Genomic DNA, 23,258 nt, shown 5'->3' with positions numbered 1-23,258 from the left:
AATTTAGCACGAATCGAGCAAAACATCTGGCAAAGATGTGGCAGGAAGCGTGCAGAGATCTTGGCCGTACATTTCTGGCTGGATTCTGGATAAAAGTGAGCAGTATCGGTTGGTTTAACCGCTTCTGTCAGAAACGGTTGTTGCATTTGATCGAATTCGTTGCCAGAATTCTCGCACAAATCGCGCAAAATGCTCGCAGAAACTGTCAGCATCAATTTCGCTTTGCTCAAATTTTGCTAACTTTCTGCTTGCCACGCTGACCGGGAACCGGTTTTCATCCAAGTGAAGAAATTGGCCGTTAGTTCTGTTTAAAAGCTACTCGAGAACTGTCATTTCGACGAGTTTTGATTCGAATATTAGGAGGTCGTTGATTCTTCGATGGATTTGGTACCTGAGTTATTTCGATGACTTTACACCATACCGGTGTCGGTAAAACGGAGTGTACCAATGAAGTATGAGAGATTGAAGACTGAAACGTCAAACGTAAGAATATTTTTTATTCGAGTTACGTCCAAAATGGCAGCTACACGAAGACTTCAAAAGGTAATTTTCCTTGAAAATTAGCGTTTTTCTGTGACTTTTAACAGATTTTTAATTGCAAAATGAAGCAAAAGATATTGGTTTCCTTTCATAGCTGAAAGTAAATGTATTTTTCCTGAATTTCTCCCCAAACATTCGAAAAAGATTGTTTCAATTATTTTGATTCGCTGAGCCTGTTTCTTGAGGATAATGTATCTACGAAATTTATTTCAGGAATTGGCGGATATTCGTGCGTCCGGGTTGAGATCGTTTAGAGATATCGTCGTAGATGAAGGAAACCTTCTGTTATGGTCGGGATTGATCGTACCGGTAAGTATCAGAATAGTTTGATTCTGTCATTTTAGTGAAGCAATACAAAGTGGGTATAATATGAGAGAATGGCAAAGACGATAGAAAAAGACTGACTTGGATTCTATTGTGAGTTATGAAACGCACGCAAATGACTCATTTTCGATAGGTTGATTGCGGAAATGATAATTTTAATCCCATTACTTGAGTTGAACAGTTCTTGCACTTCACTGCCGGCAACACCACAGATGGCTTAGAGTTGAAGGTTAAGCTATTTTAGTATGTCAATGTCAGGTGTGTGCAAGATTAGCTATTTGTGTGGCTACGTTACTGAGCGTTTTATACTTTAACATTTGTTTCTTTACGATAGAAACTAAATGTAGAGTAATTTTCACCAATCAAGACTTGAGTAATTGACTTAGTCAATATATCTTAAATAACGCTCCTAATGTTCTGACTAGCGGCGTCGTAAAGAAGAAGGTAAACACGATCAACGTTTTTTCAGTTTCTGCAGGTAGATGAGGTTTACAATATTTGTCGTGTGTTTTTGTAAATCCTACTTGACTCTAGTATGAATATTATTTTTCATGCAAATATTTGCTTTGATCTGAAATTTCTTTGCAAAATATTTACCAAAACACAGATTACTCATCACCTGATTTGGAGAGTTGGATAGCAATAAGAAAGTTTTCTTGCATCAAATAAACTATCGATACCCGGAGCCAACCGGTCATCTTATCATGCAAGACATAATAGAAGAGTTAATATTGCAATTTTTTAAACAATACGTTTGTTTATTTCTATTAGGTCATATTTCAATATCCATTCGTTATAGATCAGCCTGGTGCTACGGTAGTAGCAAAATAATATAATGCAAGCGAGGATAGTAGCGACGACTATAGTCACACCGTATGTAAGAATTGCTGGTGTCAGTTTCTCCGTTCTCCAGAAAGAATGTGGAAAAGCAACGGTCATATAAAGTAATGATACCACGAATTTAAATCCGTGACGCATACGATGGGAACTGTCATTTTGACGAAATGACCGCATAGAGAACGCTATTGATATCGGTTAAGGAGCCCGACAATTTTTAAGACCGATGCGACAACGGTTCATGTTACATTAACTGCGTATCTGAGAAATGCTATGTTGGATGCATCTCCATCGTCATCCATTATGTTGCCCAGGAATAGTAAAGGCCAGTAAAGCAGTAAAAGCCAGAATTTTGAAAGAAAGTTTAGTTTGGAGTAGACAAACTTCAAGAGTGACTACTAAAACACTCCATAGATGAATGGAACAAATCCGAGAAAATAATTGGTTCTATTTTGAGAAAATGAGAGATGCTCTATAGATAGAAGCAGGTACCTACTATGATTAACTGAAGAAACGCTACATAAAGAGAGCATCGCAGAGATCCTGTTGAGCACATGTGAAGTCGACGACAAATTCGCGGCTCCTCTATTCAGGGTTTCGGAGATCGGTAAACAATAAAGCCGCTAGCAATATCTCACTGTTAGATGAGGATATTAAGCACCGATGATATACATTGGAAGGGTTTAACAACTTATTCATTCCTTAACCCTTTCATGCCCAACTTTTTTCTAGTGCATGTAGGGCTTCAAAACTTTTTTCCTCGAAAACGGAGGAATCAAGAAACACGAAAAACCTTTTTCTTTCGTAAAGATAGGTACTTCTCTCGCAGTGCGAGGAGCTTCTTAATTTTTACCTTCTAATGCTCAATACAATTTTCCTAGAACACACAATAGTCCAATTGCGTGGAAAATGTAGCTAAAGACAGTCTAAATTGATAAGCTTTGTCAGTTTTCAATAATATTGCAACATAACGAAGATATATGAAAAAATCATTTTCCGTCGTCAACGTAAACTGTTCCTGGCAGCACTGCTCCACCGGAATCCAATCAGACTAATTCCAATAACTTCAGTTCTAGAGCTGATCCTTGTAACTGTTAATACTCAAATGAAAGACAATAGTCACATTTATTAATCTTTCTTGCTTTGTGAGCAAATCTTACCTCAATCAAAAGTTATAGCTGGTTTGACGGTGTTGCAAACACCATCAAGCAGCACCTGACAGACAACTGCTTTAAGATGGTTATTGCATTACGCCTCGATAGTGGTGCAATTAGGAGACCGGATGGCTTATGGGCCTTTTTTATGTTTTGTGTTTTTTTCGTACTCCGCACCAGCCCGAACCTACAGTCAGCTATCAGCCTGTGCACATTGGCGGGGTAGGCTGGTGGATTGGCCTTTTCTGTGGGTTGTGTTTGCAAATATTGTTCAACAGCTTAATGGTAGTGTTTGTGGGCTCATAGTGGGGGTCATTGCGTGTCGATTTATTGGTCAGTTTCGTCATCGTGCACAGGTCAATAAAATAAATAAAGAAATGTAGATGTAGAAACCTATTAGTTAGTTTTAGTACTAGTGTACAATGGTTATGTGCTAGTCGTTTGTCTATCTGTGTGTGTTCGTCTGAGAATATGTGACAGCTGGATCAGAGAATTGATGTAGAACTGGCGCATACGATAGAATAGAGGGTAATTCCAGTGTTCATTATGTACACTCGATTCTATTTATTCGGGAAGATTGGATGGGTAAATTAAGGTACAATTAGTTTACCGACGCACGTGAATCATCCATTCCCGGTCAGCAAAGCATGATGAAATCCAGTTTTTATTGTAGTTCTATTAGTTTACTTTTCCACTACTCTGCCCATAATCGCAAGTCAGTCCCATGTAGATAGGGAATCCCAAAGAACATGGGACTGACTTGCGATTATGGGCAGTACTGATGCATACAAAAATAATATCGGTCAATTTATACACTTCTAGTTAATCTCTTTGCATCTTATTTCTTTATTCGGAATGTTATGAACCCTTTTATTACTATATCCTAAATTAGACTCATACTAACACTCACTAACACAAACAAGGGACCGTCCATAAATGACGTAGCAATTTTTGAGCAATTTTTAACACCCCCTCCCCCATCGTAGCATTTCGTCACAAACCTCTAAGTACCCCCTGGTAATTACGTAGCTTGACGGTATCTCTCCCCCCCTTGTCACCGTAAAATTAAAAAAAAAAACGATGTTAGTTTTTCCCCTTTAAAAAAGCTACGTAGCATGCACATGACCCTTCACCCCCCTGTCATCACACATCATCACAAAATACAAAACTCCTCCTCCCCCATATAATGCTGCATCATTCATGGATGATCCCTAATTGCATATTCTCTCATATACACTCACAATCTCTCCCATTCCAAACGTACAAACGCTCGTTTCCTTCGTGATAACACAAACCTATTTTAAAGCGAACCTACCGCTCGCGCGATTATGAACCGGAAGTCTATCCTCGGTTATAGAAGCCTAGACTCATACCTTCAGTTGGACCAATCAAACAATGACGCTCATACTCACTAGACAAAACGTTCCACGGCGACATGACCGGGAACTCTAGTGATAAACTGACTCTTCTAACATCTATCACCGAAAATTAAGCATTAGACTCACGTTCCGCGCGCAATCATTCATGAATACATGCGAATGTGCGAATGGCCACATGGTTATAACATCGATTTTATGCACGCGAAGTTACGCACACGCTAGCGCAAGCAACAAATACGTTAACATACAAACGCTCGATCCCTTCGGGATCACACTATCCAGGCCAACAGACAGATATGCACCCCTGGACTCGAACGCTAAAACTCACACCTTCCACGCACACACCACCACAGGACTCATAATTAGACTTTACATGTCACACGCAATAATTACAGGTTTTCGTCCGGCAACCGGGGGAAGTGCATCTCAAACGCAGAACTTATCATTTCAATGATAGCCTTGGATCTACGTTGCCTGTGTTCAAGGCACCATAGTTTCGTCCGTCAGCCACAACCCTCGACTCTAGTTGCCAATAAACGGATAAAAAAACATTTATTGTCCTGATTGTTACAAACTAGTTCCATATAGCATAAAACTTATAATTATCTATATTCTTAGCGTTTGCTGGAACAGTTGTCATGTACAATAACATTAAGGAGAATTCTTTGAAAATATGCTGCGAGTATGTCTAGATTGATTTTGGAAAACCGGGCATATCCAGTCCTCCTGATGACGTAAAAGCCGTCGACCTAGTAGATACAGAACACTAGATTAGGATTGTCGCTGGCATCAGTGGTTGGAATATCATTGTTTTGATTCCGGGATATACCTGTCAAATGGGCCAAATGTACAAATTGTCTAAATCTGTACTGAATTTTAATGAATTTTCATTTTCTTGTGCGGTATATACAAAATCTTCCATTTCATAACAATAACAGTCGAAAATGTTCACCGAGAAAATTCGTTATATTGAATATATTGATTTCACACATATTTTTTGCAACTTGTAGTAGCACATAAAAATTACCTGTCACGCATAGATATCATGTGAAAACTAATGAAATTATAATAGTATGCCACATAGAAATTTGTTTCATAGCAGATATATGATGATCGAAGGTGTCTGGACACAAGGCAAGTTTCGGCTTCACTGTGTCTTATCGGCATAAACAGAACTTCTGCTCGGAAGGTACATCACGTTTGATCAGTCGTTCGATTGAAACACAAAGTGTGGTCGCTGAGAACTGGCATACAAGTAAAGTTTTCTCTCTTGTGTAAGAAATAAAATTGCAACAAGAACATTTTTAATGGGCCGATAAACAAAACGTAAACAATTCCGGTCAATACTTACTTCAAATGGACACTAACATAGCTTTATACATACCTTAAATAAGCCGATTCTGAAGCCTGGCTGTTGGCGAAATAATAGATTATTGAAAATACACATAAGCAAAATAACTTGTTTTGCTTATGTTCCCTTTCAATTCCCATCAAAAATTAACGGTTTATATACACCAAACAACAAAACGGAAAAAAATTGTTTATGGGCCCTTTTCTTAATGAAAAAGACTATAGTTGAAAAGGGAACAAAACATCCCAACACCAAGAAAGGGATAAAAAAAGGCACATAATCATTTGCTGTAAACAAAAGGGCTCACCCGCACGCACTATAAGCTAACGTCTCGCCGAAAAGGGATTATGGGAGAGGGCACAAAACCAGTGCGATGTTTCAAAAGGGACCAAAACATTTATCTGCAAAAATCGTTCAAAATACATTTTTTTTTTAATAAATTGGTATATTATTCGGAAAACATGGTTAAACGGCATTGAGTTGTTTGGCCCTTAAATCAAGCTCCTGTTCATAAATGGGAATATAAAATACGAGGTAATTTTTCAATATGAGCATATTGTATATAATGCTTTATGAAATGTTGACGTCGAACTGTCGCTTTGAAATGACAACAGCAAATAGCAACTTGCAGCTGGCTGGAGCTTCGATCGGCCATAATCGTTATACGGGACTTGTGTGCAAACTTGGACACAATGGTGACTCGCGCATGCAAACCTGTATGCGATGGGGATTTTCAACGTATTTTCATTTAAATGTTTACACAGGTTTTACGGGAAAGTTGGTTCTAGCTATATGTCTGGCGTGGTTTAGTTTTAGAGATTTAGCGTCAAGCCAGCGCTAATCAGTTTTTCTTATTTCCGCGTTGATGGGTATTGGAACATTAACGACGGCAGGAGCAAAATTAATGCGTCTTAAATATTTTTTTTTATTGTTCTCTAGGGTAACCAACCAATTTTGGACCCCTAGAGGAAGTGAAATTACGTGAACGTCAAAAAATATTTGCTTGCCTATGTTTTTTAACGCAATACATGCACGAGTCTGCTCCAAAATTACTGTTCTTGAAAGAAAACTATCAATGGATGTTTTATACATTGACATAAACTCGAAAATGACTTTTCTTCACAGCATGAATTTTGAACATTTCGGACCCTTCCACACTAATTTGGACAGTGTTCCAAGCATATTTTGGACACACTGAATGTGACTGACTATATTTTAGAAACAGTGAAGTTTTTTCTACTAAACAGACCTACTGACTCGTTCTCTTTGCAGTATATTTAATGCATGAAAAAAGAACATAAGCAAATCAGTGACTGCCAATCAAAAATGGTACATTAATCTTTTTATGGAAGGCTGACTGCATGAAGTATTTTTAAGTTCTATCATTTTGAGAAATAGAAAATTTTTCGGTACAATTATGTTACTGCAGACTTAAAGCAGCATTATATGTTATGCAATAGAGTTAACAATAATATATTTCGTGTAACAATTCATCTGTAGCAGTATTATGGAGTAACATCCTCAAGCGGATGATAAATCAAGGTTCAAAGTTCGTCAGGAATCTTCTTGTACTAACTATTAATTTTTAATTCTTTTGTTTACGAGGTGGTTTCTTGTTACTCTTTCTAAACTCAGTTTTTCTTTGTTTCTCTTCCTTTACTTTCATTTTTTATTCAGTTTTCGCCTTGTGGTATTCAACTGTTCGGCGCAATGTTAAAACAGCAGGACTACGTCGCTTGAATCGTGATGTTCCTGTTCGTGTGAGTGTTTCAGGAGATTCTAGGAATTCAGCAAGCACACTCTTATTATCATTATTTAGCTGTGATATGTCTCTTAGATTTGTCAACATATAGCTCGTCGAATTCAACAAATTCGAACTACAAATGTTCTTCAACATGGATTTCAGAAGTCTCCTCTTTGGTCACATTATAGTCTTCAATAAAATGTTCCTCAATTGTTTGATTTTCGACATCCATTGGTTTGAACATTTTTAAATAATTTGACCAAAAAGAGCAAATTTTTCACTTTTTGATTATTCTAACTCGATAAACAAATAGCTGTCAAGAAAGAAAATTGAGGGATGTCCAAAATAAGTTGATATCAATTTTTCAAGACATATTGTGGACACCATTTATTTAAGATTTTTTAGATAAAACATTACGAAGAAACCTTTTCAAACACGTAACATGCCTACTAACAAATCAGACAAACTAATTAAATCGATAAAAAATATTATAATTGTACATTTAAATCCAATTTGAAAATGTATCATTTCCACCGGTTCATCTTGGCTATCGTTGAAACATGAAACGTTTTCGGTGATACTTTTGAAAACTGTGGATTCTGTTGAATTTTAAACAACTAGAGATGAACTAATGATATTGAAACTTAATAGACAACCCAAGGAATGTAATTGCTGCATCAAACCAAACAAATGCAGAGAAACGTGGCAGTGTAGGAGGCAACTACATTAACAGGGTCCAAAATATGTAGGGGTCCAAATTAGGTTGGTTACCCTATTTCAACTTGGAATATGTTTGAAAGAATCATCTTTATCTAACTCGCTGAATGGACAACAAATTTACAGGCAATAAATGCAATGAAATACAAACTTTTAGGAGCATGCTTCTTTACCGATCAGTTTCGTATATTTCGCGGTTTTTCGGTGAAAGTTACCGGACGATTTGTACAATTTTACAGCTGATTGCGTTTTCCTATTTACGGATTGTTTTTGTAAATTTTACCGAGCTTCGGTATTAAGTGGTGAGTAGTCAGTAATTTTTGGCAGTTGAATGTTCACTACAAAGTTTACCAAGCGTTCAACAAAAAAAACAACCGAACTGGTTACTGATTGAGCTGTTTGAAAGTCAGTAAAAATACTAACAACTGTAACATAATTTTGGTGTGATATGTGGTGTCATATTCAATGTGCCGATCTTTAAGGCGTTAATTTTCAGTGTGTTGAGTATTGCTCCCGAAACAGCTGTGAAATCAGTAAGAATATTTCTAATTACAAGCAGTTGAGATTCGCTATCGACGAACATGTCACCGCATATGCGTTCAGTACAGCACGAGGAAAATGTCTCCGCAGGTTACCTAGCAAATGTTGTAGGTAAATAACAATTAAGAGCGGTAAGCGTGACCGCCACTCATTCCAATTTGACTGGGTTCAATTCCAGCCGAGGTCGTTGAGATTTTTCTGAGGTGAAAAAATCTGTGGTCACGTCTTTCTTCGGAAGGGAAGTAAAGCCGTTATTTCCCGATCTATGAGTTTGGTGGATCGATATCTAGTCCAGATAGTGAGTGAAGTCACCTCTCTGGCGTCGGTAAAGAAGAAGCGATCCAACTTCTATACTCTTACTAACAAAAATATCCTCAGAGACTAATCGAGACTACCAACTCACGAACAAACACTCAAAATTCTATGGCACGTTGTGTACTAGATCTTTTGAAGTAGCAGAGGGAGCACGGTCCCTTCAGTTCTGCCAATATTGACAAAATAATCAAGTTACCTGATTTTTTTTCGGTAAAGTTGGTAGCAGTACTTGTTTATTTATTGATCGTTGCTACACCCATTCTGTTTGCTTAGTAACTAGTTTGGAATGTTGTTTACCTAATGCAATAGATTAGATCGAAACAAAAATGGGGAAAATTTGCGCGGTGAAAAATTGTTCCGGCTGGGAGAATGGAAGTAAAATCTCACTTCATAAGTTCCCAGAGGATCAACAAATGTAAGCATTAATTTAATTTGAGTAGTTCTGGCGAAATAATCAACTTTAAGAGCGTATTTATTTCTAATTTAGTTGTTCTAGATGGGTGGAATACTGCGAATCCCTGGAGCTTGAAATCACAGCTTTGCGAGGTCAGCTAGGACATCGACGAATATGCTCGATTCATTTCGAGGAGTCCTGTTTTCGGAACGCTTTTGATCCTTCAAGAGGGTAATTTTGTATAGTTTTGTGATATTCTGAAAATATATTAACATAAATACAGGTTGAAGAAAAATGCTTTCCCTTCTATAATGAAACCGAAAAATTGTCCAAAGAACCGAAGGTAAATTTGATTTTTGAATGATTAATACAAATACAAAATTGACTTATAGATTATATGAAACAAATGATAACAGCGTTGATCAGTTAAATGAAACGTTGGAGGAAGAATGGCTTATATTGGATGATGATCAATATGTTGATGAGGAAAGTAAGAATATTGAGATGAGGAAATGCCATGGAACAGTTTCTCCGATTGGGGGGTTGCCTGAAAACTCTCAGCCACGAATAATTGAAAATATTGAGTTGACCCGAAACCAAAATTCAGGTGAAAATTATTGTATTAATTTTAATGTCCTATACTAGCCAGTTCATGTACAACGACTATGTGTCTCAAGAATCCTTATTCTAACACAATGGCATCTTTTAAATGTGATTTGCGATTTATTTCTTTAAATTTTAAACACACAATTTGCAAATCATCCAATTCCAATCTTTTTTTACTTTTGACAGCAAAAGCTATTGGTTCCCCTAATTTAATAATGAATGTTGATTCAACAAGCGAGTCTTCACTAACGTTTCGAGCAATGTACGAATCTGAAAAAACTAAGGTTGAAATTCTGGAGAAAATGTTGAGAAGCGAGCGGAAAGTGCGCCGTAGTTTGAAACGACTCTGTAACAGACGAAAACAATCATTGAACACAAAAATCAACGAAAATCGATTGCTTAAAGTAAAATTGAAGGAAAAAAATGAACTAATTATCGAAGACAAGAAATTGCTGGATTCTATTAAGCAAAACCCTGTTCTTGTAGAGTCAATCGCAAATTTCTCTAAAAACAAACACGCAAGACGCTATGTACACACAAGACATTTAGCCATCCGACAAAGACTGTCTTCAGGATCGGCATATAGAAATCTTCGCGCAAAAACCGCTTTGTGTATGCCACATCCGAAGACCGTGACTGGATGGCATCGTTCCGTTGATCTGTTACCTGGATTCAATCAAGAGATTTTGCGACGTATGGCTACTGCAGGCATGTCCATGTCCGAAAAGGACAAAGTTGTTGCCATCTTGATTGATGGAATGGCCATCCGAGCAAAACTAGATTACCATGCGAAAACTGACCGTTTTCACGGATTTGTAGACGATGGCGTTTCGAGAGAATGTGAAAATAATAATGCCGATAATCTAGCCAATGAGGCTATCACGGTGATGATCAGAAGCCTTAACACAAAATATAAGCAGGTGAGACCCCAAGAACAAAAATTAAAAAGGCATGTTGAGAATTTAGACAAATGATATTTTTGAAATTCTCCAGGCGATCGGATATTTTCTTGCAAATGGTGTGCTGTATTATCAACGTCAGGCGGAGATTATATGTGAAGCAGTTCGTCGGGTTATGGAAGCTAAATTTTGTCCGGTTGCTCTAATAATGGATCAACATCCTACGAATATAAAAACTGCAAAAGAGTTAGGGGTAACCACAGAGAGCCCTGTTTTCACAGTAAATACTCATCGTGTGGTTGTATTCTACGATAATCCCCACCTTTTCAAGTCCGTGAGAAACAACTTATTTGCGAAAAATTTATTATTTGATGGACAGATTGTTTCATTTCGATACATTCGAGATTTGTTCACTATTGATATTAAAAATGTACCACGATTAGTGCCCAAGTTGAAAAGGAAAGCTATTGACTTACCAGCCTTCTCAAAAATGAATGTAAAGCTTGCAACTACTATTCTTAGCAGAACAACAGCTAAGGCCATCGAAGCATATGTTAAGCTAAACATTTTATCCGAGAAGGCAATGGCAACATCCTTGTTCATTGAGCAGATTGATACTCTTTTCGACGTGTTCAACTCACGTTTCGAAACAGATTCTATCAAGGTATCGTTCGGTACAACAATTTAATATTATTCTATATTATATTCATTTATATCCAGCCAACCCGTGCAGCAATATTTGAAGGCAGTGTTCATTGGAAGTTTCTTGATCGAATGAACACTTTTTTAGAAAATCTTACATTTGTGCCGAAGACATGTTTCGATGTAGCAACAGTAACAAATTTAAAATATATGTTTAAATATTTTTTTTGCAATTGCAACACATATTTTGTAGGCAACGAAAGAAGCGAGAGATCAACTGACGGCGACACAGCGGTATCCTCCGTGTTTAACTGGTTTTAGAAACAACATAAATGGGCTACGTATATTGTGGGGAATTCTTCATGAAGAGCGAAATTTTTCTCATTTGTGTACGAACTATATTTGCCAAGATCCACTAGAAAATGAGTTTTCAATCATTAGGTGAACATGTGGAGCGAACGATGCTCCTACAGCACATCAGTTTGCGGCTGCATTGAAATACAGTAGCATATCGAAGACCCTGGACATAATATCCAATTCCAACTGTGAAGCTAGTGCCATAAAAAACATTGTCGATGAACATACAAAAACATCTAATTACGATCAAGATGATCCTCTGGCATTTGATGCCAGCGAAAGTTTGCGTATTCGCACCTTTGAACCATTGGATCTTGCGACAGCTAACACACCTGATGCACCTGAGATGAACGCCTTGACCTACGTGGTAGGGTTCGCAGTATCTAAAATGATCCACAGAAAATGTCGTGATTTATTGAGTTTAGCTCACGATAGTGAACATAGGAGTCATACAAACTACTTATTTTGTCAACTAAAACATTACTCCAACACGGATGGATTCGTGTATCCAAATCAACTGGCTTTGGAAATTGGTCTGATTTTGCATGCTGCATTCAAAGAAAAATTCTTTCAATTTCTTTGCGAAAGCCGTTTGGGTGTGAAGTCAAGATTACGTGAATACGTTGATTTTGACAACTATTTGTCGATTACAACGGTTTGTTATCCATGCTTGAATAAATTCGTCGACTGTCTGCTCAATACAATCATAAATGGTCAAGTGATTAAAATGCAAGCAAAAATAAACAAAAACCTTCGAGCTGGTGGCAAAAGGAATGGAAAGGCTAGAAGAATGGGGATTCCTTGCAAAGAGGTGAAAATAGTTCAAATAATTGACAAGATATTGTAATTTATAATCAATAAAAAATCTTTTCTTAGCGGATTCAAGAAAAACAAAGTTAAAAACTGAATTGATTAACTGAAGAGATTTTTAATGTAATATGTCGCGATATGTACTGTACTACCGTAATTTCTAAAAAACCGAATTAAAAATGAATTGATGGGAAGCAAAACAAATGCCATTTATTTAGAAAATTATAAGAAATGTAAAAAACTGATCCACGCATTCACTTCATTAAAAATATTGTAGTCCAACCTCATTAAATATTGAAAGTCTATAATGTGGCACGTAGAATTTTACGTTGGTCTCGCTGAAGTTTGCCGGAAGGTTGCCTTATGGTTCCCTGCAGGGTTCAGTTGCAAGTTTCGTCTTTCGCTTGTCGTTTACTATGCGGTCTAGAGTGGTTTTAGGTGACATGTATATCAGTTTGTAAAGAGAGCTCAACAATAAGTTTTGCTATCATATGGCATAGTCGTCTTATAGAGAACCATGCCCATCGAACTTGTCTAAGGAAACCTACTTGTATTATATGCGTGTCGATTTTATCATCTGCTCGCAACATTGAAATATAAGTAATAGTTAGTTGATAATGCCAGTATTGTCTCTATCACAAATAGTTGTCTAGCTTGCACTGCACTATTTTTCGCCCACTAAAAGACTTGATTTTCACAAAAAAAAATCCAATTAGTAACTGCGACAGGAAAGCGAAGGATCATTTTTTCTCACACCTTTAGTTGAATGTAGGGCCCACCCATGTGTGTGTTTAGATCACCTTTCGTTAAAACTAGATTAAGGTTCAGTATCTGAATAAAATGAATGTGTCACTCATGGTGATTTGAACACAAGCAGTCGAATCCCTTTTGTGAACACTATTTGGGGTCATAGATGGAATGAAATTCTTGGAAATAGTCCTTATCGGTAGCAAGATATATTTAGATTAAGTCCTTGTTAAGATTCCAAGATCGAAAGCAGGAAATAACACACTCCTCAGCTCTAGATCAGTGATATAATAATTGGATTTTCTTTTTGGAAAAATCGTTAGCAACAAATAAACACGCAATAAGTAAAACAGTCGGATAAGCAAAGCATGCTTGATTATCGAGGCATTTTCTACTTGACATTTCGAGGGACCTCTAGTACTACATGAGTTAGTACCTCTTGAGCCATGGAAAACTCGTGAGTCCGCCGTCTCAATTAGTCTCTGATATCCTCCTCCTGTGATACTTGTGGAGTGCGCAGTAGTATATACGGCCTCTAGTAAAAGCAAGTATCGGACTAACCATTCCTTCCCTTTCTTTTCCGATTTCCCTTCCTTTTCCGCGATCGACGTTCGGGCCTGGTCGGCGCCGGTATTGATCAATACTTTAGGATTGCCAGGAGTTGCACATTGTAAGATGTTTCGCTACTCCCAAGCATAATTATCTAATTATTCTCTGTGCAACTTCAGCTAGTCCAGATCGATAACGGAGTAGCAGCCAGGGGTGGTCGCACAAGCTCAAGCTACAACATTAAGAGATTTACCAGTTCCGGATTAAAGTTCAGGGACCGTTCATAAACCACGTAGACCGAAATTTACGAATTTTTAACCCCCTCCCCCCTAATAGATCTTAGTAGACTTTTACTAACCCCCCCCCCCCCCCTCCCCCTCCACGCCAAAAGTCTACATAGACGTTTAATTCTTTTTTATTCGCGGGAAATGTGAATTTAGCAAGAAGCACATTATAATGTTCAATTCAAAATTAGCGTTCAGATTTATTTCCAGCTTTTTAAATATTAAAGAAAGATTTTTCACGGTTTTTTGTCTATGATTGATCAAATCAATTAATACCAATCCAAGGTGCTTTCCAACGTTTGTGTAGCGGAATACCTCTTTTCAAGGTTAGTCATTCAAGTATATGTAAAAAGACATATTGCTATAACTAGTTCAAATTTTGGCCGAAGTGCGACCAACACCAACAATGCAGAATTGTTAAATTATAAGAAACAATTACAAAATAATACTGTCGATGTGTACTATGATCTAGACTAAAATAACAAACCAAACATGCACACAAATTTCACTTTTCGTGAACAAATTTCAATATTTCTAAGATAATAAGATAATCTCAATTGCCTTATTTGATTAAGGGAACGAAAATATTTAAATCGTCCCAAAAATATTTTATTTTTCTTATGTAATTAAAAGTCGTATCACCTGAGAGTATTATTGCAAAGTATCAAAGTTTAACTCCGAATATTTTCGAAGATAAATATAGTAGAACAGGTTTGCAAGGAGTTGCGTAGGGTCAAGACGTGGTTGTTTTAGACCCTCTTTTCTTCCACTGCAAACAGTACATTGCAGACGACCAACACGGTTTTATGCCTAAACGATCGACAATGACCAACCTGCTCTCGTTCACAACATATGTACTCGATGGATTCGCTGACGAATTACAAACCGATGCTATTTACATGGATTTATCTGCGGCCTTCGACAAAATCAATCATAATATCGCAATAGCGAAGCTGGATAAACTCGGTATTCATGGACAACTACTGCGCTGGTTTCGTTCCTACCTCGATGGAAGGCAACTCCAAATCAGCATCTATCAGCTACATCCGGCATCCCACAAGGAAGCCATCTCGGTCCAGTGATATTCCTTCTCTACTTTAATGACGTCAACATCAAATTATAAGGACCCCGCCTTTCTTTTGCCGACGACATGAAAATGTTTCAACAAATACGTGATAAATTAGGGTGACCATATCAGACGAGTAAAAAACCAGGACAGTCGAAAGGGTACTGATTCCCCCCGTTACCTTCAATCGACATTGCCTTTTCCGCATGTTTTCGTCAGTTAAAAAGTTCTGGGGTCTGGCAGGCAGAGCTTGGACAGTAAAAAAGTTATGGGAGTCTGGGAGGAAGAGCTCTGCCAGAAAGTTTCATCGGAATTCCACAGTGACAGTTCTTGCTACACCACCATAAGCAAACGTTTAATGCTGAGATGGTCTGTGCAGTACCGGCGAGGAGTTTTCAGTACTAAAAACACGACATGGACGTAAATCAGAAACATCAGTGATCCCAAGTAGCTTCCCTGCGCTATGCCTGGCAATCTCCGTTGACAACCATTATCTCTCGACTTGAGAGCTGCAAAACCTACCGTTGTTACCAAAAATTTCTCCGTTTAATCGATTGTTATATGAAAACTGGCGGATAGCTTGGTGTAAATAATATCAGTTTGAGCCCGAGCTTGAAAAAATTGACATCCCTGCGTGAACTTGAAAGAAAACAAAATTCAATTCATGCACGTCGCGATGAAAGAAATGTTTGGTTCGTTTCGCTCTTCATTCGTTCTCCCGACACAGCGCGTTCAGGTTCCATTCTACCTATGAGAGGGATTATTGAGCAAAAGTGCACCAGATATAGATTATGCAGTTCACGTACGCTCGAATATGTAGAAGATGAGAGCTTCTGCCTTCAAACTTTCCACATAAAAACAAATAAATGCTTTAGTTGGTGAAGTAATTTATATTTCCTCTGCACTCAAGCGTTCCATTCTGCATGAAGTTTCAGTCAATTGGGAAGTTAATGAATGAGGGAGGCGGTGATTCTGAATTTTGGTTTCGTTAAATACAAGCAGAAATAAGAAACTGATTTTGAAATTTCGCAGCACGTATTTGAGCGCGACATTACATACTCCCTGCTATGTTGTTCATCAGCATTTTTTTTGACTGAGGTAGGATGCTACACTCGGCGATTCGTCGCTGTTCAGCGTCCAGGCATGAAGGCATGTTAATCGTCCATTAGATATTTCACACGCATTTTATTCGACACTCCTCAATGCATTACCTGCGCCGTAGAACTTTTAATATTATCAATGTGTAAATAAAAATAAATAAATCGAATTTTATTGTATATCCATTGGATCTTGCATACGCGATTTGTTACTTTGCCTAAAGATCTTATTTCTTGTTGAAAATCTATTTATTTCATAGCCTCTTGTTGCTTGTGGATCACTTAGTCTGCTTTCTCTAGGTTTATCGTTCATGCTATTCTCGCTGCTAATGTTGTATGAGCTTTCACGATTACCTGGTTTGAGTTGCTTGTGGGGCCTACGGATCACGATCGCGTATCCATGTTCTTTGTTATTTACTTTATTATCGGTGGTGCTGGCAGTTGTTTGGGAAGTAGTAGGCACATCACAATGATCGTTCACGCTGTGCGTTCGTTCGTACGTTCTGTTGTTCCACTATTCGTTGGTGCCTGAGCTGCAACTTTGGTGATTTGTGATTTAGTTGATGTTGATGAAGGGCTGTGTCATGGGTATGCTTGCAGTTGATATTGCTTCGTTAGAGGTTTGTGTACATGGTTTCTCGTAGTGTGTCTTCTTGTGTAACAACGTAGGGCACGCAGGGGTCTGTCCTTCATACGTGCACAGCGTGATTTGAGATTTGGTCACGCGTTTTGCTTTAAATTGAAAGTTCAGATATGAAGGAATAGGTCACTCGCATTCTCACGAAACAAAAACCGTTGGAAATACCTAAATTTTCTCCGGGTTTTAAATTTCAAGGATTCCACCGTTACGTATTCCGACATGACGGTTGTAATAAATTTATTAATAATACCCAAGTGTAGATTGTGCAGACGCATATCAATATTATCTTTGTCAATATAAACGGGTATCTTGGTCCTAACATTATCATGCTCAACGACGTATTGCATGTTGTCTTACATTGCGTAGCTTTCCGTTATAGCCAAAGTTTTAAATGTTATCAGTAACGAGTGTGGTGAGCTTGTATAACGACGACTTCCGTTAGTCTAAACTGCATTTGCAAATTTGCTGTTGAGTTTCAAACATCTTGAAATGAATTATCGATATCGCATCGATGAAAGTAACGGTGCTTTATTGTTCACACTGGCTTTGGACGAAATTTATTATTCAATTGCTTTGCTTGTTTGTAGTACTGGCACGGTACATATAGACAGCAGACTTTAGGTAGAAACGTTCGTTTGATTCACTGCACTGTTGACAAGCAGAGCGACTGATTAGGTGCTATTTTTCTTTTTATGGAATCGATTTCCAGTAAGACGAAAAAAGCCACTACCAAGAGAACTCAAGCAGAAGCAGAAGCACCAAAATACCGATGTGTCTTTTCAGAGGTACCAAAGGGAATTGAATGACGATTTAAGCCGAGAAGAAGCGCTGGTACCCATTGGGAGATTAAAAAAACATCGGAAGGTACAATTGGGAGATTCGACTATATTAAGTTTTGTTTGTCGCATTCCGATTGAGGATGAGTATACGTTGCAGTTATGGTTGCGGTCGGTCGTTACTGTGATCTAGAGCATAGTGAAAATCGAAGACTGAATAGATAGAAATATATTAGGCTTACAGGAGAAAAACCAGGACAAATTAAGCATTTTCCTCGACTTCCCAGGACAGTCAATGCAAAACCAGGACATGTCCTGGGAAACCAGGACGTATGGTCACTCTTGATAAATCAGATGCCAAGTATCTTCATAGTGAATTGCAGAGCTTTAGTACGTGGTGTGATCTAAACAGAATGGTTTTAAACCCGAGTAAATGCTCAATCGTTACGTTCACGCGGAAACGCCATCCGAATCAGTTAACCTACCATCTCTTCGACTCGAGTATTCCAAGACACTCTAACTTCAAGGATCTCGGAGTCACCATGGATTCGGCACTAACGTTCAAACGACATACATCATCCATTGTTGATAAGGCATCAAGACAGCTTGGGTTCATCTTCCGAATAACGAAAAACTTCAAGGACGTATACTGTTTAAAATCTCTCTATTGCGCGGTGGTTCGCTCAACACTGGAATATTGTTCTGCTGTTTGGAACCCTTACTACCAGAACGGCGTCGACAGAATCGGGCCGTCCAACGCCGGTTCATACGCTTTGCACTCCGACATCTTCCTTGGCAAAACAGATTTCAACTGCCGAGCTACGAAAACCGTTGTCAGTTAATACAGCTCGATACTCTAAGCATCCGGAGGGACTGCTCTCGAGCCCTGTTCGTCTCGGACTTACTGTCTGCCAGGGTGGATTGCCCTACAATTCTCGGACGCCTCGCACTTCAAGCTCGCGTTCGAGCTCTGCGCAATAACTCTCTTCTGCTAGTCCCGTTCAGGAGAACAAACTATGGGCGCCAGAGCGCTGTTACCGGACTCCAGCGTGTGTTTAACAGTGTGGCGACGGCTTTTGACTTCAACCTGACAAGGAATTCGATAAAATCTAAAATAATGACTATTCTAAAATGTAATTAGTTTAAGTAACCACCATTGGGGCCAAGGGGTCTGTTGGTGACGGTACAACAAATAAACAAGATAACCATCTAGGAAAACAATATAAATATCATACTAGTTTGGTTAACACTTATCTAAGATTTCTCGTCCCAAAAATATTAATTGTGTCCTATATCAGGTGGAAACTGGAATTATAATTTTCAGCTAAAAGATGATATATTCCAAGCTCTCAAATTCTGCTGAATGCACTGTTTAACTAAACAACTATTTGGCGAATAAAAAGTGCGTGTGAATTGACTTACAAACCACTCCTGTGAAACTAACTTAGACTTAGACTTCGTTAAAATATTAAACCACTTTTCCGGATAATTTCAAATCGGTTTTTAGTTGTTAGCAAAGTTATAGACAATTAAATTATCTATCAGATTCTCACTTTTAGTTCGCAAGATTTTGGTGAACCCCCATGCATAAGATCTTATCCTGATTTACGTAATTGAAAAATCATTTTGTTAATTTATTTAATAATAAGAATACAAAAACGATACTTATTGAACCATTACTAAACTTACCTATAATCATCTGCAGTAATTTTATTTGCATTCTAATCTCGCCCAGTAGAAATTTCAGAATAACCTTTGGGAGATATTCAGAAACTCCGATTTGGTCCACATAATCTGCTTCACTATATTCCACTTCCTTTGAATCTACTTTCTTGTGATGTGAAACTCAAAAGAATTTATAACCTCTTGTGGCGTGGAGTTATTCTAAGTTCCAACTATAACGCTTATCGTACGCATAGCTCCAAAATGCCCATCTTCAAATTTTCTTGAAGTAAAATACAGTTCACACTCTGGAAAAATTCGGCCTGCAAAATCTCTGACAATTACATTACAGCAAATTTTCTGGATACCTTACGGGTTTGAAGCAAAAGTTTGACAAGAATGTTGGCTTAACAACATGAAGGGTATCAGCACTTCCTAACTTGTAAGGCAGATTGTGACCCCAGTTTCCGATATGAGCAATGTACCACCAAGAATCAAGAAACTGCTGTAACTACATTCAAAACCATCGACAAGCCGCTCCCAATGTTGGCAACAATCAACAACATTCCATAACTAATTTAACTATCATATTCGGCCGCAGCAAGCACTCTCCAATTCGAGGTCCGCCTTTTCTTGACCATTATGTACAATACGTAATGCTCATTTTGTATGATATTCAAAATGTTTATAGCACAATATAGAAATAGTTTCTTTTCTTATGAAAACAATATTTTTCTTATTGATTTAATTTTTCATACTTCTTTCATGGTATTACGTAACAAAGGACACATCCTCCCTCCCCCTCAGATAAGAATTTGTAAGACATTTTGAACCCCCCCCCCCTCCCTCCGCCCATATGCCCTTACGTAATTAGTGTATGGCCCCTAACGACCTCAATAGTGTTCTGAGCTTTGAAGTGTCTGCCCCTAGTTACCTCAATAGTGTACTGAGCTTTGAAGTGTCTGCCTAAAAACACATAGCTGAATAGACCAATATTTTGAATACAACTCTCTTTAAATCTCAGTGATTATTACTAATACGAGAATAACAAAAAATAAAAGTCTTCGTAGACTTTTTCAAAGACCCCCCCTCCCCCTTCGTAGACAAACGTAAACTTTTGCCAGACACCCCCCCCTCCTCCTCCCGTCCCCCCATTGAGTCTACGTGGTTTATGAACGGCACCAAGGTTAAAACCTCTGTAATCAAACATAAAAAAAAAGTTTACGTGGCACATTTCCAATTGGTCGACCTTGACGTCGATATGGTACAATTTTGTATGATCACGAAGTTCAATCTGTGCAAACTCCATCACCGGATCATTGTTCCAAAACTACGAAAGCTTGGCAGCAACACTTACTGTAGCCGCCGTTACTTGAGGCATAAAATGAATAGCTATTTATATTTTCTTGTTTTTACATAAACTGATGCCTAGGACTGGTACATGTCTGTTTTACATACGTTTACTCTTCCGGCAGAACATTCCACAACATGTTATAACTACCATTTACGAAAAAAATTCCTGTATCTATCGATAGTCTTTAGCTAAATAATTTGTTTTTCTTGATAATTTTCACCATCACTAGGAGAATGCCCCTTATAACAAAGGTGCTTTTAGGATCGAGATTACGTTCCCGGCCGAATACCCCTTCAAACCACCCAAAATTTCGTTTAAAACCAAAATTTACCACCCCAACATAGACGAAAAGGGTCAGGTGTGCCTACCAATAATCAGTGCAGAAAACTGGAAACCTGCAACTAAGACGGACCAAGGTTAGACTCTATTGAAATATTACATTACTTTGTTATTTCTCAAATATTCTACCTATTATTACAGTTATTCAAGCTCTCATAGCATTGGTAAATGACCCAGAACCTGAACACCCACTAAGAGCGGATCTGGCTGAGGAGTATCTAAAAGATCGTAAAAAGTTCACTAAAAATGCCGAAGAGTATACCAGGAAGCACAGCGAGAAGCGACCGGAATAAGTTAAAATGTTACATACATCCTCAACACATCAGCAAGCAAATCCAAATCACACAACACACACCTACAAATGTGTATACTTAAATTCATCTAGTTTTTTTCTTTTTTAATTACCTAATATAAACCCAAGGCAAAAAGCTGTCTAGTTGGAAAGCCAAAAACAAATGATAATAAACTCGAACAGATGAATCCTTTCTTTTATTTGGCTAGCTTAGATGGAAATGTTTTTCATTAATATTTCATCATTTTCAAATCATTTTAGAGTCGTTCCTTAGCTTTGCCTCGTTAAACAAGTTATTGTTGAACTTTAAGAAGCTTTGCCCTTTATCAAACGCGATCCCATAACATATTATGCAACATGCTTTAACAAACGAAGTGAATAAACTAAAAAGCAACTAGCATACATTGTAAGAACCAATGTAAAAATATAAAATTCGTATTGAAATGAAGAGAAAGAAAGTGTGTAATGCATTTAATTTAGAGCTAAACAATATGTACTATGTAACACGTCTGTGACAGCAAAACTGCGTTCTAACTATAATTAGACAAAGAAAAATATGTTCAATAAAACAAATTAACAAATGTTGAAAAAAGACTATTAACAGAAAACCATGTAGAGTAGTAACTGACTGCAACATGCGATTGGGAGATTTGTACAAACAATTACTTCTTCCTTTTTACTTCTCGAAATAAATAAATCTATTTATTAATTTCTTCGAGCATTTATAGACTACATAGAAAGGTATTACAATATTTACTTATTTATACATTATTTCTACAGTTATGCTGCAATTTTATTTTGTTCTGGGCATAGAGAGGTCAATTGTTTCACAAATTTCATTAGGGACCGTTCATAAATTACGCTGCACTTTTAGAGCGTGGATGTACGACAAAATGTGATATATGAGAGAGGGGGAGTAAGGTAGATGTAATATGTTTTCACCAAAGTAAAAATTAAAAGTGTTTTGATACGCACTAGGGGAGGGGCGGCTAAAGAAATTTCTGACAATTTGGTACATGGAGGAAGGGAGAGTCAATTTTGGCCAATTTTTGCGTTATGTAATTTATGAATAGTCCCTGATAGTGATGCATCATTCTATTGACGGGGATGTTTTAGCATAACTTTTCTAAAAATATTGTTCTTGGAATAACTTACGAGTTCTTAGATGACGGCTTGGTACATAAAATTTTAGTTCCGAGAGGCATGCTGCGGATTGTACACGTTGAAAAATAATGTTGCGTTGCAAAGCACGGTGGTGCTATTCATAGATTGCAAACTAACGATTATCATGTTGCCTATAGGTAGTTCAACTCATCTTGCTTGTGAGATAAATGATCGGGAATGGACTTTATCTCTTATGAGTTCAGTAAACCAATAGCATGAGAATCGTTATTACCGCACGACCATCTTCACCGATACTTAGTATAGGGTAGGAAATGTTGATGTAATACCTACTTAAGGAAGGCCCCCGACTCAGTAACGCTTCCATAGGTATTACAGAGTTGGAGTGAAGGACAGGTACAGGTCTAGGATTCGCCACAAGCAGGCAATGCGACCACAAAATGAATGTTTTATGCGGTGGGATAGCTAATCTCCGAGTAAACGTATACTCAGAGCAAAACGATATTTACACACAAAATTTATATTGCCGAACATCAGCAAAATTTTGCTGAATTTTGCCTTGCTGAAATACCAGCAATAATTCCAGCAAAAAATATTACACTAAAATTACAGCAATTCAAAACTGTCAAAATTCGCTGAGCTTTCAGTTTGATTTGCTGGAACTCAGCAAAATTGCCATTCTTTCACTGATTGTTTCAGCAATCAAATTTTATAGATTTGC

General features: G+C 37.7%; 1 protein-coding gene across 1 annotated transcript; it reads left to right on the top strand.

Annotated features, from left to right (window-relative positions):
* The first annotated feature begins 406 nt into the window (after positions 1 to 406).
* Positions 407 to 21,603, top strand: LOC131691651 (ubiquitin-conjugating enzyme E2 L3). The gene is made up of 4 exons (XM_058978214.1): positions 407 to 543; positions 754 to 849; positions 21,014 to 21,200; positions 21,265 to 21,603. The coding sequence occupies exons 1-4, from the start codon at positions 448 to 450 to the stop codon at positions 21,414 to 21,416; spliced, it is 531 nt and encodes a 176-aa protein (XP_058834197.1). The 5' UTR covers positions 407 to 447; the 3' UTR covers positions 21,417 to 21,603.
* The last annotated feature ends 1,655 nt before the right edge of the window (positions 21,604 to 23,258 follow it).

The sequence above is a fragment of the Topomyia yanbarensis genome, chromosome 3 (assembly GCF_030247195.1).
Source record: "Topomyia yanbarensis strain Yona2022 chromosome 3, ASM3024719v1, whole genome shotgun sequence".
Classification (NCBI taxonomy): domain Eukaryota; kingdom Metazoa; phylum Arthropoda; class Insecta; order Diptera; family Culicidae; genus Topomyia; species Topomyia yanbarensis.
The sequence above is the reverse complement of the archived record's forward strand: the minus strand, read 5'-3'. Positions and strand labels throughout refer to the sequence as shown.

What these genes read in the sequence shown, in the direction of transcription:
- LOC131691651 (XM_058978214.1), top strand. Translation starts at nt 448, where the DNA reads ATGAAGTATGAGAGATTGAAGACTGAAACGTCAAACGTAAGAATATTT. An exon ending in CTACACGAAGACTTCAAAAG is followed by an intron (nt 544 to 753) that starts GTAATTTTCCTT and finishes AATTTATTTCAG; the next exon opens with GAATTGGCGGATATTCGTGC. An exon ending in TGCAACTAAGACGGACCAAG is followed by an intron (nt 21,201 to 21,264) that starts GTTAGACTCTAT and finishes CTATTATTACAG; the next exon opens with TTATTCAAGCTCTCATAGCA.